Genomic DNA, 16,879 nt, shown 5'->3' on the forward strand with positions numbered 1-16,879 from the left:
TCTGAAGTTCCCCAAAGGAGGGAGTTGACCCAAACTCCTGGTTCCTGAGCAGGTTGTTGATTTCTGAGCATGAATGCTGATTAAGGAAAAAAATCAGGTTTCACTTGGTTTATTCTTGGATGCTGGAAAGCAGATGAACAACTCATCCTGGTTGTCCAGGACGTCCTAAAAAAAATTTTTTTTAAGCACAAAGGTAGCCTAGAGCTAATACAGCCTGGCCTGGCTTCTCAAGGCTGAAACCTGGAATGGGCACTCATGCTTCTGCACATCCTACTGGCCACAACATCATTTTAGAATCAGAGAGGCGCTGACCAGTAAGCAGGAGTGATGTGGGGGCTGCCAGGGTAGCCCTGTCTCTCACTCAGAACAGCAGAGGGTTATTCGGGGAACTTCCGACTCAGTGCTGGGTGCCCCACTGGCCTCTGTTTCCTGCCTTCCCCTCCTCATACAAACAGGGCCCTAAGTATGAATAGTGTGTCCTTGGTCAGAGCCTCTGAGAGCTTTGAGTAGGTGTGGAAGAGGCTCATCCCTGTCATTGGTGCGTTTGCCAGGCACACGGGGAGGCCCGAGGTGCCCAGGAAGGCTGCTAGGGGGTTTGCCAGCAAGCAGCTGGAGATGGCCCTGGGCCGGCCTCAGGCCCTCTGGTCTTGCTGATTCTGCGCTCCCTTCCCAGGGGATTGCATCGCCCCCACCTCTGCTGCACAGGGTTTGCAGAGCAGTCAAGGGTAGCGCCTGCTGCAGGAGCTCAACCCGGGTTTAAAGATGAGCAGCGGCCTTAAGGGGTCTGCAGTTTCATTTAGTAGGCAGCGGGTCTCAGGGCCCAGAGGAGCTTCTTGTGGCTGGGCCTGCTGGCAGTGGCAGGAAACCAGCCTCCAGAGTGGCTCCTGCTTGCACTGGGCTCTTCATACCTGAGGGCCCTTCCTTCTTCTCTCCTTTTTTTTTTTTTTTTTTTTTTTTTTTTGCTGGAAAAAATCAGGACCCTCTGGGTCTGCCTCAACCAGGACTCTGCATTCAAAGAAACCCTGAGATGCTTGAGGGGCTTGGGCCTCCTTGTGTGGCTTCTTCTCCCTTTCCCAGAGGACACCATCTGTCTTCAATCATTCATTCCTATTGGACACTGAACCTAGGATCTTCGCAGGGAGTTACAACCCCAGCCCATTCTATTTCATGCTTTGATACCAGGTCTCTCCCAGTCACTGAACTGCCCAGGCTGGACTCGAATTCGCGATCCTCCTGCCTCAGCCTCCCGGGGCGCAGCGTTGCAGGCGTGCACCACCGCGCTGGCCCTTCCCATCAGTTCCTTGTCCCCGCCCCGGGCGTCCCCGCCTCCGCTCTGTCGCTTTAAACCGCCCGGCCGCCCCTCCCCGCCAGCTCCTCCTCCTGCACCGCCGCGCGCCCCGCCGCTCCGCGCTCCGACCGCAGCCATGGCGGACATCAAGACCGGCGTCTTCGCCAAGAACGTGCAGAAGCGACTCAACCGCGCGCAGGAGAAGGTCAGCGGCGGGCCGGGGCCGGGGCCGAGCCGGGGCCTGGGCGCGGGGACGCGGGGACGCGGGGACGCGGGGACGCGGGGACGCCGTGCCCTCCGCGCGGCCACTGCGGCAGCGCAGGACCCGGGCGCGGGCTCCGCAGACCCGCGCGGCTGGAGCGGGCAGGTGGCCGCGAGCGACCCGGCGCCTGCACCATCCAGCGGCACCGCGGACACCCCTCTCCACCCGCAGCTCCCTGCACCTCCTCTAACCCCCATCTGCTACTCCGGATCCTGCATCTCCCGCGCCTTCTCCCCGCCACCCGCATCTCCCCGCCGGCCTCTCCCGGCTCCTCCATCACCCCGCGCCTGCATCTTCCTGCCTCAGCATCCCGGAGCATCAGCTCCCGCTGGCGGCTCTTAGGGGTTTGGGCCGCACATCCGGGTGGGGGATTGCGGCAGCCTTCTCCCCAGAGGGGGTCTCGTGGCTACCTGAGTGCGGTGCACATGGTTTAGCCGCGAAGTCAAACCCCCCCCCCCCCAAATTGCAGTCTGAATCAATAGAACTGGATTGCAAACAACCAGCACCTTTGGTCAGCCCTGTCCCGGGAGTCCTGGAATTCAGAGCAGAACACATGCTTATTTCGTTTTCTTATTTGTATTTTTGGACTGGTTATTTATGCCCCTCCTGATGTCAGTGTCCTTTTTTTTTTTTTGGAAGGTCAAAAAAACCCCCCAAAAACCAAACCAAAACAAAACAAAACAAAAAACAAAAAAACAAAACAAACAAACAAAAAAACAAACCCAACCTATCAATTCTCAGTAGATTTCTGCACAGAAGAGTTGTATTGCATTTTTTAAAAAGTGCATGGTTTGGCGTCCGTGTTGTTTTGCAAACCCCTTAATAAAGAAGCCGTGGAAATTTATTTTTCCTCGCCCAGGGATGTGCATGGAGGAATCCTAGGTCCATAGCAAGAGCATCTGGAGGGTGTTGTGAGGCACTGGGCTGGCCTGGCTTTCCGGGGGGGCTGCTGTCTGTGACAAAGTGAAGGTCTTGGTTCGTGTCCCAAGCAAAGGACATTTGCACTGTAGCTCCAACATTGTACTGGAAAAGGAACACCAGCCGGATGATCAGTAGGGTTCTCTCACATGGCAGGAGTTTCTGTTCCCAGGATACCTGCGGGATGTTTTGTGGTTTTCTTGTTTTCCTGTCAGATCTGCAGTGGATTGGGTCCCTTTTTAGACCTGAGTTCATACTGCCTCCAGTTTAGGCTGCCCTGGGGATGCTGATTAGAAGGGACACGGATCCCTTTGCCAGTCCCAGGCCCAGAGGCTTGGTGGCTGCCACTAGTCCTACCCTCCCGACACACTTGCACACTCTCAGTGCAGTAAGAGGATTGTATTTCTTTTAATATCCCCCAGCTCATCCTGAACTCCGGGATCCTCCTCCTGCTGCTGCCTCAGCCCCCAGCTGCTGAAAAACAAGGCTCCCTGCCCCTTTCTGTCCTGCCTGCTTGTCCAGAAAGTAACCAGGGCTGCCTGCTGGCTTTGGGATTGAGAGGGGGATCTGTCGTCCTTTTCCATAGGCATTTTAACCCACTACTCATCATCCCCCTACCCCACCCCGATTAATTTCTTGAATCTTTGTTCTGAAGCTTGCTTTCCATCTGTGAAGGAATTTAGTGTTATGATCCGCCTTTTCACATAGTAAATGATTTCTTAATCTAGGTCACCAGCTGTTAAATATGCGCGGAATAAATGAAAAGAAAAATGTCATTTCTCTGACATAACAGTCAAGTCTGAGACAAGCGTCGCGTACTAGCACAGTGTGTGGCTGAGGTCAAGGGTGCTGGGGCTGCGGTTGTGGCTGGTGGTCATTCTCCCAGGAGGGTCTGAGAGAGACCTCATGGTGGGCAGTGTCCCATCTCTTCCTCCAGGTGGGTGCTAATGCATGCTGTCTGTTGCTCCTAGGATGAGGGTTTAGGAAACCTCAGAATGCAAGCCCAGTGTGGGGCCGTTGGGGCCTTATCAGATTGCTCCCCAAGTGAACCCACTTTCTGCTTTTTACCTTTTTCTTCTCTAACTATGCACTCCTGTGTCCTGGCACCCTCTGCTCCTGTCCACTATCTTTACTGTCTTCTCATCTCTACTCCACTTAACAGCTGATGTGCATTTCAGCTCCAAATGCGTGGCAGAAATGGACCACACAGGTGACTTAGGGCTTTTTCTGAATTTCAAATACATATTTCTTCTTATTGAAAGTCAATCAAGGTTTGTAGGAGAAAGAATGAAATACACATATAAGCAGGAAAAAAAAAAAAAAAGCCCAACAAATTAGGAATCTCGTAATTCTACTTCTCAGGGCTTTGGCTGTCGTCTGATACATATTCCAGGTTATCTTCCATATGTATAAGTAAACACTTACACACTCGAAACAAACTAATGCTGTGTTTCTGGTTATCTATTTATCTCCTTTAATAACCACGAAGAGACTTTTATGGACATATTTCTACCTCATCTTTTCAAATGACTGAATTGGATTGGAATGTGTGGATTTGAATGAATCCCCGTTTTTGAATGTTGATTTCTCAGTGTTTCTATATGAAAACCCAAGTCAGGGAGCAGACTCACAGGCAGAATGTCTATACACACCTTTAATTATGTCCTCAGATAAATTCCTAGAAGGAAAACTATCGGTCAAGGAAATGCTTGTATTTATTAGTGATAGACAGTCTTCCTGAGAGATGTACTTCATCCTCACCACCCGGCGAAGAGGCACTTGCCAACTCTGGACAGTAGAATTTAAAGCAATTGTTAGGTATGTCAGTAGAAAAATTAGCCCCTGAATCATTTCCTTTGATTTTGGGAAAAAAAAGAGCAATTTTGCATTTTTTTCCACTCCCAAATTGTGTTTATGCTTTGCCCTTTATCTGTAACATCTCCAGTCTTCTGGTCTATAAAGGCAAAAACTTTATGAGTGGTAAAGACTATAAACATTTTTTCCCCCTTTCCTATTTACTTTTAAAAATCATTTTACCTAGTAAAGAAAATGTGTTTTATGTGTATTTGCTTAAGTCTGCTGGTTGGTTTTGTATAGGTTTTCTTTTTGAGTGGCTGAATAAATCAGGATTCTACAAGTGTCTGAAAACTTGTAAAAAGGAATGTGGTTCAATTAGCTGATAACTTACATTTGGCTCTTGCATCGTCAATTTAAATGCATTTTAATATATTTATATTATGTGTTATATAATAACATATTTCTGTTTATATGAAAATATTGAAATATATTTAATTATATTGCGTATATTGACCTATATGTCTGTATCCTTACCTATGTAAACATGTGCATACATGTGTGTATCCTATGTATCCCTTGTTTTCGTTTTTGAGACAGGCGCTCTTACATCCCCGTTCTATGGAGGAGGAAGGAAGGAGATAATGACCTGTGTGCCTGAGAACTCTGGTGTAGTGATCATGGGGCCTTGGGCCTGACCCTAGAAGAAAAATCTCTGTGACTAAAGCCCAGGACCTGGGTTGAACGGGGCTTTAGTTACAAGCAACTGCTCAAACTGAGGATAGAGGGGTTGCCCTGCGCCATGTGGACTCAATGGGGTATTATCTTTTAGATCTAGAATGTTCCGGGAGCTCATGTGTCTAAAGGAGCGGCTTTTGGGAGGCGATTGGATCGTGGAGGTGCTGTCACTGGCTTGCTGTTGGGAAGTGGGGCCTGGTTAGAGGTCTGCGGAAGTGAAGGGTTTATTCTAGAAAGGTTTATTCTTGTCTCTGGATTCTGTCTTTTCTTACCGCTTGCTGGCCATGGGGTTGGGCAGCTTTGCTCCACCAGGGCCCTTCTAGCATGCTGTGTCTGTCTTGGGACCACCTTACCATGGACTGCACTCTCTAACAGCCACGAGACAAGGACTCCTCTTCGTTTGCAGTTTGTGGGTGTTTGTTTTTGTGTCCAGTGGCAGGAAAGTGACTGAGACATAGAGAAAGGAGAGAGAAAACTAGAGAACTGGGCTAGCAAAATAAAAGATGTCAGGGAGGCATCCCCAAACGACCTTTTCCATCTCCTGTCTATAAAAATAACCACATCGTTAATAATTCAATATTTGTTTAAAATTAATGCATACAGTTTTAAAAAATCAAATATTAGCACAAGGCTTATTACTATGTGAAATAGCTTGCCCTGCTTCTCTGTCTTCAACCTCTAGGTTTGCTTAGGGCAACTCTTTATTCCACCACAAGATTTCTTAGAAATGTGCCTGTGTAGTATTCATCGATCTGCCTTTCTTTTTATATTTACTGGACATAGGCAAAGACTTAGTTCTCTTATGTTCATCTGCTTTCCCTTTCCCAACATATATTATCATCAAAATCAATGATTACTGAAGATTACATTTTTAAAGGGTTGAAATATACTTTTTATTGGCTAAAGCAACAGTGTCAAACCTTTTAGAGACCGAGTGCTCAAAGTGCAATCCAAAACCAACTTGGTTATTGCAAAGTGCCAGCACCGCAATTGCACCTGATCGGCTGCTGGGACCGTGCTAGGAGATTGGGCTCGTGGGCCGCAGCTGGACCTGTGCCATAGGTTTGCCAGCACAAGACGAGAGTATGCACATATCAGGTATGCAGCTGATGAATTTCTATGCATGTGGGCGTCTGCAGAGCTACCACCAGCTTGACTTCTAGAACATTCCTGACATACTCATTAGTAAGTACCCTCGCCTGTACTGTCCTTTGTCTTTTCAATATTACTTTTCAATTTTGAGGCACCGTTTCCCTGTGTCCTGCTAGGCTTGAACTTGTGATCCTCCTGCCTCAGCCTCCCAGAGTGCTGGGATACAAGTGTGCACCACCATACTGGACTTCAAACTTTGTAATTTCTTTGCTGTCATTTTCTGATAAACATTTTTCCTGTATTTACCGGTAATTGTGTTATCTGTTTTTAGTGAAGTGTCTGTGTAAAGTCGTTCAAATGTGTTTTTCATTTGGGTTGCTTGCTTTTTTCTTGTGGATTGATAGAAGATCTCTGTATAGGCAGGATTATGAGTCCTTTGTCAGCAGTTTGTATTTTTTCCCAGAAACTGGTTTGTTTTCACACTTTCTTAATGGTTATTGATAATAATTTTTATTTTAAATTTTAAATTTAAATTTAAAATTTAAATTTATGAAGTCTTATCTGAGGATTTACTTTGTACCACTTTTTGCTTTTTTTAATTTTTGAGATGAAGTCTTGCATGTTATGGGTGGTCTCAAATTCTTGGTCTCGGGTGATCCTCCTGTTTCCTGTTTCAGCCTCCTAAATAGCCAGTACTACAAATGTGCAGCTACTATGTCTGAATCACTTTTTTGTTCTCCCTGGAATTAATAGTTGCTTTGCTTATAAAATTTATTCATTTTAAAAGGAATTATTTAGAATTATTTGTTCCATTGCTTTGTTTATAAAATTTGCTCATTTTAAAAGGAATTATTTAGAATTACTTATTCTTCATTCATTAGACCTAGCAATACTATTATCCAAGATGGGCCTTGTGCCTGTAATCCTAGCACTTGGGAGGCTGAGGCAATAAGATTGCTATGAGTTTGAAGCTAGCCTGGGCTATAAAGTGAGTTCAAGGCCAGCCTGTCTCAAAAGGAGAAAAAAAAACTACTATCCAAAGTTCCATATATTAGAAATGAATGGAATTGCTCTGTTTTTTCACCCTGGAGACATCCTTTTTTTGAACTTCTACCTTTTTTTTTTTTTTTTTAATCTTTCCTGGTATTGGGGGTTGAGGCCAGGTCTACATCCCAAATCGATTTTTATTTTGAGACAGGGTGTCTCATTAAATTGCCCAAGATCAACTTAAATTTGTGATACTCCTGTCTCAGCTTCCCAGAGTGCTGGGATGGCAGAGGTGCTCCACAACACCCAGCAAGGGGTGATTTTTGTCCTAGATGTGTTTCATAGCTGTCATGTCTATTTGCCAGGGTTGGGGATGAGGAAGGGCCCTCCAGTGTCAACTCTTCTGTGTTCTCAGCCTTGAAGTGTCCTCTGTTGTCAGTACTAGGTCCCAAGCCCAGTGTGTGTGTGTGTGTGTGTGTGTGTGAGAGAGAGAGAGAGAGAGAGAGAGACAGACAGACAGACAGACAGACAGACAGAGATGGCTACTTCTCCATTGGCTTCTCCTGTCCGTCACTTGTTGGTATTTTTCTCTGTCCTGATTTGTTTGCATTCCTCTTGTTCTGTTCCCATTAGTTGTATCCAATTCTCCCATCCGCTAATGCTGCTTCCCCCAGTCTTTGTATGTTCATAGATTTTTATTTCTTTTCTGTCATTTTATTAGGCTTCGGGAAGAGATGGAAATAAATACATGCATCAGTCTGTCATGTTTGGCCAGCAGCCTTTTTATTCAAATATTTGATCCCCTGGATTTATTTTCCTCCCCATCTTCTTGTATTTGTGAAACCCGGTGACATTTATTTGGTCTTAATCCTCTTTGACTATAATGCAATATTTAAATCAGTGAAGCACTGCCTTTAAACATTTTCTAACGTGAGTTAGATAGCAGAGCAACCTTAGGTATGTGATAACATTAACCTCTCTAAGCACTGTTTTTTAATAAGGGTGCAAGACTGATTAAATTCTAATGACCCACCCAGTTTGATGTGCCGTATGTCTGTTTATCTGTCTTAGGTGATTATTATACTATAATCTTAGTGCAGTTATTTTCATGCAATATATTTTCCCAGATAAATTGTGGGTACCTGGTGATAGATATCACGTCTCATGAATTATGTTTATTCACCAGTGATTACTGATATGGCTTCCTAGGTTTTCCCTTGTTCATTTGCCACTCCTGGAAGCAAATTATTTTAAAGAATTCTCCCACATTTTTCTTTCCCTGACTCTTATAATAGAGTCTTAGGGTTTTACTTGATTTGTCATTTTTTGAAGGTTGTACATCAGAGGTCAACATTCTTATAGGTTCTGTACATGGTGGATACTTGATATAAATGTAAATTTGCACTGTGTGGAATTGTCAGTTTTGGAAGTCATTCAAATATTGGCAGTCATGTGGTTTAACCCCATACTGATTGAGGGGGTGGTGATAAAAAGAGTTGTGTCTTTATGCATACCTAGATATGTGACATTTATTATTATTTTTGAATTGTTGGTGCCTTGATACCCACATTCTCAAGGAAAAAACATATGAATGGGGTGTGTATATGCCTGTGTGTGTGCATGCACATGTGTATTAGGGTTCTGTAAGGAATGGAATTAATATTATATGTATACATATAGAAATTACAAATATACAAGGGGATTTATTAGATAAGTTTATAGGCTCAGAAGCTAAGATTCACCATGGCCAGAGGGTGGAACCAGAGGTGGAAGAATCCAAAATGACACTTGGTGAAGATCCAGACGATTCAGAGGAAGTTGAAGATTGAAGGCCTGGAAATTCATGTGGTCCCTGGTACAAGTCTGTGTTGGAAGCTGAAGTATCTACATTGGAAGACTGAAGAAACCATACCAGTGTCCAACAGCAATTGTAAAGACTTGAGCTCTGTCCAAAAAAGGAAAATGTGCTTCTTTCCCTTTTTATTCTTTCCAGGCTACAAGCCTATTGGTTGATGTCACCCACATAGAGGGTGGGTCTTCCCATCAGTTTGTTGGGTACCTGTCAGTCATTCACAGACACACTCACAGCTTTACTAATCTGCTGAGAGTTTCCTACCAGGGCAAGTTGATATATTACAGGTAACGATCACAGTATACATGTGTATGTACATTGTACACTCGTGTGTGTTTGTGTGTATGTACGTATGGAGAAAGAATGAGAACACCTTTCCATGTGGTAGATTCTGTCTGTGGGCCAGGAACCTTGTGTGTAGAAGGAAGGGTAGCTTGTGTGATTGTGGTTGTTTGAGGGCACTTTGGTGGCTGAGGCTCTAAGACACATCAGGGTTTTGCCTTTTAAGATCTTCTGATCTCAATTTACAAAGCTTACACTTTCTTCTGAGGTCTGGCAGTGTCCCCACAAAAACATATGTTGGAAACTTAACCCCCAGTGTGGCAGTATTGGGAGGTGCAGCTTACTGGGAGGCATGTAGGTCCAGAGGGCCTCGCTATGGATGGATTAATGCTAACTCTGCAGGGGCTGCAGGCTGTCCATTCCATCTCTTGCCTGTCACTAGGAAATGTCCCAATCTGAAGGCCCTGGTCCTATCCCAGCCCTGGGAAAGATCCTAGCCTTCCCAGACTCCAGAACTATAAGAAAGAAATCTCTTTCCTTTATAAAATACACAGTCTCATGTGTTCTGTTATAGCAGCATAAACTGGATGAAAACACCTTCTTTTCCACTAAGATAATTTTATTTGGTTGTATTCGAAACTGTCAAAATTAAAAATCAAAATTGGAGGGCTTCTCCTAAGAGTAAGGTTTTCTTCTTCCAGATGTTTTTCACACAAGCAGACATAAGGTCATGTGTCTTTTTTCTCTAGAATGAACACAGTAGAGAATCAGAAGTATAGGAAATTAATATTTTAACATTAGTAAGTGTTAGCGTGCCTCTTTACAGCATGCATGGTGTGTATGTGTGTGTGTTTCATAAGTCATATCTTAAAAATGAGCTTTTCTATAGACCAATACAACTTACAGTAGCTGAAATTCTTACATAAACAATACAGCTCATTTATACTTGGGTATAAAATCAGGCCTCATGTATTTGAATCTTCAAATTAAACAGTGTCTGTGTCCCATCCAATCATCAGGACAATCTCTTACAGCTCCCTGGGGTTCCTGTCTTTTTGCAAAAGTTCAGAAACATAGGAAATTTCTCCGCCCATGGTTTTTCTATGTCCTCATGCACAAGGATCCCCAGAGGAGTCCTGAATTCAGAGGCCATGCTTGTCCCCAGATGAGCATTGCCGAGGGCAGGGAGCAGAGTAGCACCCTGGGCTGGGTCTCAGGGGTTGGGGACAGGTATCTCCCTCCAAATGTGAGAGCCCCATCAGCGAATGCCCTGGCAGCTTCTCTTTACCTTTGCACATTTTCTACAGCTCCTTTTTCTGGAAAGTTTGCCCATAGTACCAGGCCCAAGTTACAGGAAAGGTCAATCCCCAGCATGTACTGTGCCTGGTATTTTCTATTGCATTCCATTCATGCATATTGTTGAAAATTGTGGCTGGATTGGAGCATAGTAAACTGATTCAAAATATTCAGTCTGAAATACACTACCATAGAAGACCTATGATACCCATTCCTGTAAGCTGACTTTCTTTTTGGGCCACTTCAGTCCAGTTGTAGTTGTGTGTGTGTGTGTGTGTGTGTACAACCCTACATGTATATGATTGTATATGTTCACATAAACACAAGTGATAAACATTCAAATAAAAGAATACCATACTGCAAAGCACCTTGGGAGAGGATGAGCAGAGAAGGGAAAAATAATATATTGGTCTGAGATCTTAAAACCTGGAAATTTCCGCCTTATTGTTTAAACACAGATTTTACATTTTTTCTAGCCACTTACAGTAGGGGTGTTCTGGGAAGAACTTCTGAGGAATTAAGCAGGCTGGTGGACTCCTTGAAAGTAAGGACAGCAGCCTTCCTTTTGTTATAGGTGTAATTTCCCCAACATTCTCAGCAAATTGCTAAAATTCATGTAACAAAAATGCTGTTAACACAGAGTTCAAGGAATCTACCCATCAAAGATGATACTAAGACTGTATATATAGCATCATACAAAATTACAGCGATGGCAATCACGATTTTGTGAGAACACATCCATTGGGCTGACTTTTGACGTGAAAATGCTGAGACATCTTAATTCTTACTGACTCAGAATCTAAATTTAAACATTCATTTGGCTGTAGTTGTACTTCCTGCCCAGATACTCAGCAGATCTCTTTATTTGAATGATTTTGTAGGAAACCATAGATAAGGTCTTAGCTTTAAAATATTTATTATACCATAGTTATATGCTAATTTTGATGACCTGAAAGCTACTTAGAGCAGATGTACAAAAATCAGAAAGCTACCATTTGGGACATTTTTGTCTTATTCTGATACAGTTATTTGGTTGAAAACTTAGTCCTTAAGTGGAACAAGTTTAAACATATAATAATTGAATGCATTGATAAGCATATGTCAGATTTTTTAAAAATCTTGAAGTTGCTATAATGACTGCAAATACTCATGAACCCACACGTAAATGGCACCTAACCTTTGCTGGGTAAAGGATGCTAAATGTATACACTCTAATAATTATCTTTTCTGTTGTCTGGTGGTATTCTTTCATTCATTTTAGAGATGATATTGAGAATATAATATGAGATTCACAATTTGCTAGATGCACACCTACCTAATTTTGTTACCTTGTTAGGTAAGTCTGTTGTAAATATTTTATCAACAATTTGGGTGCCGCCAAGCTATCTTGGTTGCACTTACAGAGCAGCAGTTAGTGGGGAGAGAAATCTCTGCACACACTGGAAGCTACATAATTATTCATCAAATAATCAAGCATAATGATTCTGTAAGGGAAAAATATGGTGTGGTATGGAACCAGGGAACTAACCTAGAAGACGAAGATTGGACACCTTTACCCAAAGTTAGATGTTAAGGTGAGATCCTAAGACATCAGGCAAAAGGCATGAAGTAAAGATGGGTGAATTTAGGAGTCAGAAAACAGCCCAGACCTGTGTATTCATTGTGCACAAATAAGAGTGGTAATATAAATATAAAAGCTATAAATATTGCCTGATGTGTGGTATCTTCCACTATTTGGATATATAACTAGGCACAAGGGATCCTAATGAGAATGCTTTACTGTAATAGCAAGTGATCTTTAGCCTGACTGGATTTTACTGTCATATGTTGAAGGGTCCTTTTGGGGATAGTTGCCCCTGTGACACAGAGTCGAGAGTCTGGTTCAGAGCTGACATGGCCTGTGCATTGCCAGTCATACAAAACCCCTTTGTACACAGCAGTAAACTCCAAATCCATCTTGTGTTCCTGAGCGTGTTGAATGCCCCTTATCTCACACCATAAGAATTTCAAAATAAAAGTGAAAGTCTTTACGAAAAATTCTTTCTCTTAAAAATTTTTTCCTCTTAAAAGCCTTTTATTAAAAAAGATGCATCTAGCCAAAACTGCCGTTCTGTGGGTGGGAGGTTGTCTGGAGGGCCCTCTCCTCCCTCTATAAAAAATTCTTGAATGTCACATTTCTAGAAAGATTCTTGTGTTTAAAAGGTTTGATTGGGTTCTTCATATTTAACTCACATTTAATTAACTTATTTTGGATAATTATGGGCATTGCCTTGATTATTTTGCAGGGAGTGACTTATTAGTCTGCTCGAGATAATTTGAAGCACAGAAAGAATTTTAAATTGGGGAAGAGACTGTTTATAACAGACAATCTTCTCTTTTCTCGAATGATTTCAAGCTCTTAAACCTGGCCCAAGCCTTGCAAAGATCTCTCCATTCATGGTAGCATAGTCCAGAAGGTTGAAGAAAAGTGTGATACCTTTTGCGCTCTTTATAATTTCTCAGTACTTGAGACATATTGACAAGAAACCCTGCCTCTGCTTTCAGATTTGTGTGGCCCAATATCTACTTCCTTCCCATTTTCTCTGTTCAGGGGTTTTTTCTCTACATGTCTGGAGGATAATGATTTCTGGATTTCTTCCATTCCTTCATGAAATGCTTGTGTATGAGGGGATTACTGCATTATGGGTTGCGAACCTAGATCTACATTGTTAGAACCCTCCTGGAGCCAACCTGGGTCCGTGTTTACTCCTGTTAAGCAGAGGATTCTAAAAATCAAGTATGTCCAGGGTCCTGTAGTGAAGAATACTTGGGGAATAGACCAGTTAGAAAGCATATAGTGAATGGTGGGTGAGCCAGGAAGAGAACCACTCTACATCTCCCATGAACCTACTAGCGTGTGGGCTGAGAATCAAACATCCCTTCCCACCTTTTAGCAACTGGGGGTCAGAGGTCTGAGCATCTCTTGGGAGGTGACCATATGCAATATAGCAAATATGGGGGATTTCCTTCTGTCTTCTCTTTGAAGACAAATACGGTTTTTACTGTTTTGCTTTGTTCTGATTAATTATTTTGCTCTATTCAATATTCTGTTTTGATAGGTTTTATAATGCTCTGTTTTTGGTTTGATTTTGCTATATCTGATTGAATGGACAACTATTATGAGGATAATGAGATATACTATGGTACCTATTACTGTTATCCTGGTATCCTGCTGTGAAGTTCTGTACCGATTTCACTGCATTGTCTCGATAGGCTTTGTTCTGTCTTGTTCTGTTGTATTTTATCTTCAAAATAAATTTAAAAAAAAGAAAGCATAATCCTGCGGCTAGTTACAGATGTACCAGATCAGAATCTCTCAAGACTTGAGAACTACAGGGGAAACAAGTTTCTCAGGTGGTTCTACTGCAGTGATTTCCTAAGCACACCACTTTTAAGAATAATGTTTGGTTGAGTTTTTGTGATGGTTATGAACTTGTATGTCTATTCCGTGTTACAAGATAATAAAGGTGGAAAGGTAAACGGCAGAGCCTTATATAGGATTCTTAAAAAGATGCTTAAAGAAGGCCTTTGAGATTTCAAAAAATCAGTCAGTTTTTGGGAAATAGCCAAATGGTTTCCTTCTTAGAAGTGTTACATAGCATGGAAGGCTGGATTCTGTGTCACCTGATTCTATAAAAACCATTATAATTTTAAAGTAATGCCAATTAGTGCAGCAATAACAAAAACACAGTAACATGACCTAGTTGGCTTACAGAGCAGCTGCTTATTTTTGGTAGCTAACGTGAAGAAATGGAGAAGAAGAAACGGGGTGGCAGGAAGAAATTGAGGGACTTATTTATAATTACCTTGATCTTGTATGTTTTATTACAGGATAGCTGAATAGTAATTAGATTTCCTGCAGTGTTTAGTGAGAAGATTGGTCAAAATTCAGAGGAGGATTTTGATATAGTATGGAAGAAGTACCATCTTCTAGGAACTTGAATTTTCTTTTTAGTGTTTTCTTGGGATTTAAGTATCTGTATTAACAACAAATACTGCTTTTTTTTCTTGTAATGTCTTGCCTGGCTTTTGAATCAGTAATAATGGCCTTCTGGTGTGATGGGGAAAAGACTCCTCCTCTTCTATTTCTTAGAAGGCCTGTATTAATTCTTTTTTAGATGTGGAGCTAATTCACCAATAAGTCAATGTGGGCCTGAGGTTTTTATTATATATGGGAAATTATCCATCGCTAATAAAACTTCTTGTGGTAGGTCTTTTTAGATTTTTTTGTTTCTTTTTGAGTAAGAATTTGGTTTGTATGTTTTCCATTTTATTTAGCGTGTTTGCTCAATTTGTTGCTACGTGATTGTACATGGTTTTTCTTTATATTCCTTTTTATTTCTGCAAGGGCTTTAGTAATGCCCTGTAATTTCAGTCTGTTAATTTCTTGGTCAGTATAGCTAAAGATTTCTCAATCTTTTCAGAGAGCCAACTTTTGGTTTCATTGTTTTTTTCTTTTGCTTTTTAGCAACTGTTTTGTACACATACATACAGAATCTTAATTCTTTTACTTCCCTTTCCCTCCCTTTCTCTCTTCACTTTCCTTTCTTAAGTCCCTTTCCCATCTGCAAAAGATCTACTCCTCTATTTCGTATCATCTATCTTTTATTTCATTCTTTAAAAATTATTTATACTTCAGGTTGCTCATGGAGAGAAACCATGTGATATTTAGCCTGTCTTAGAGTAGTTCACTTAGTGTTACAGTCTCCAAGTGCACTGATTTTCTACAAATGACTTAAATTTATGTTTTTTTTTTTTTTCCTTTTTTTAGTATCGGGGATCGAACTCACAACCTCACACTTGCCAGAAAGGTGCTTATGCTGAGCTAAATCCTTGGCCCTTAAATTTATCTTTTTTTTTTTTTTTTTTGTCTTTTTCGAGACAGGGTCTCGCTATGCAGTTCAGGCTGGCCTTGAGCTCACTTTGTACCCCAGGCTGGTCTCAAACTCGCAACGATTCTCCCACCTCAGGCTCCTGAGTGCTGGGATTACAGGTGTGAGCTGCCAGGCCTGCCTCAAATTTATCTTTCTAGGGCCAAGTTTTTTTTTTTATTCTCTAGTCTGTTTATTTCCAATGCATTCTTTATTGCTTTTCTTCTATTCTTTTTTGGGTTTAGTTTGTATTTAACTTAACATAGAAGTTTACATTATTTAGCAGTTTTCTTCTTTGTTAAATATAAGATTTTTACAGCTCTGAATTTCCTATTAGTTGCATTTCAGTCTGTTGACTGTTCATTTTTCTTCATCTCAAATTAGTCTCTTTTCTCTTATGATTTCTTACTTATTTAAAAGTGCTGTTTCCAGGGCTGGGGATTTAGCTCAGCAGCATAAGCGCCTGCCTTGCAAGCAGGCAGTTGTGAGTTCCATCCCTGGTACTGATAAAAAAGAAAAAGACAAAAAAAAAAAAGTGTTGTTTCTATGTTCATATTTGGTAATTTTCCAAAGTTTTCTTGTTAATGATTTCTAATTTCATTCAGTAGTAGTTGGAGAATATACTTGCTTGTGATTTCAATCCTTTCAAATTTATTGAGGCTTTTCATAGCCTAATATGTGATATATTTTGTAGAATATTTCACATATAGTTAAACAATTGTATTCTACTGCTGTTGGGTAGAGTGCTGTATAGATATGTGCTAAGGCTAGTTGGCTTATGGTGTTCAAGTCTTTTATTTCTTCTTGTTCGTCTCCCTAGTTCTATTATTAAAAGTGAGGTGTTGGAATTTTCAACTATTGTTGAATTTTCTATTTCTTTTTTCAATTCTATTGGCTTTGCTTTATGCATTTTGATACTATTCTATTAGAGACATATTATTATATCTACTTTTTAGATTGACCTTTGTGCCACTATAAAGTATCTTTATTAGTCTCTAGTAACAATGCTTGTTTTAAAGTCTTGCTGTATCTTTTCTATGCTTGTGCCTTCAACTGCATTGTGTCTTTGACTCTGAATTATATCTCTTGTAGATAGTCTTTAGTTAGAATTTTAAAAATCTATTTTGCTAATTTCTGCCTTTTAATTGATATGTTTGACATAGGTACATTTAACATAATTACCTAAAAGGTAGAATTTATATCTGTCATTTATCTGTTTTTTCTTTTTATTCCTTAGTTTGGTATTTTAATTCCCTTGTTGCTTTTTTTTTTTTTTTAGCACATTTTTGAGTTGTTTTCTTTGTCATTGCTCTGGGTTACACTTAACAATGTAATTTGTAACAATCTACTTCAGATTAATATTAACTTAATTTTAGTAGTATACAAAATTTTCTGTATAGTTTTATTTCCTTTCCACTCATTTGTTCTATGATGATTACACAAGATATATCTTTACATAT

The 16,879-nt window shown here is 41.2% G+C and overlaps 1 protein-coding gene across 4 annotated transcripts in view; it reads left to right on the forward strand.

Annotated features, from left to right (window-relative positions):
- Positions 1-1,336: 1,336 nt before the first annotated feature.
- The window catches only part of Amph (amphiphysin), a 211,326-nt gene continuing 195,783 nt past the window's right edge, over positions 1,337-16,879 (forward strand). For all 4 annotated transcript variants that reach the window (XM_063233940.1, XM_063233941.1, XM_063233942.1 and 1 more), the window contains exon 1: positions 1,337-1,493. In XM_063233940.1, coding sequence (XP_063090010.1) covers positions 1,425-1,493 — 69 coding nt within the window. In that variant the 5' untranslated portion in view covers positions 1,337-1,424. The remainder of the gene's footprint in view (positions 1,494-16,879) is intronic.

Source organism: Cavia porcellus, unplaced genomic scaffold, assembly GCF_034190915.1.
Source record: "Cavia porcellus strain 051 isolate PalLab524CR breed Dunkin Hartley unplaced genomic scaffold, mCavPor4.1 scaffold_23, whole genome shotgun sequence".
Classification (NCBI taxonomy): Eukaryota; Metazoa; Chordata; class Mammalia; order Rodentia; family Caviidae; genus Cavia; species Cavia porcellus.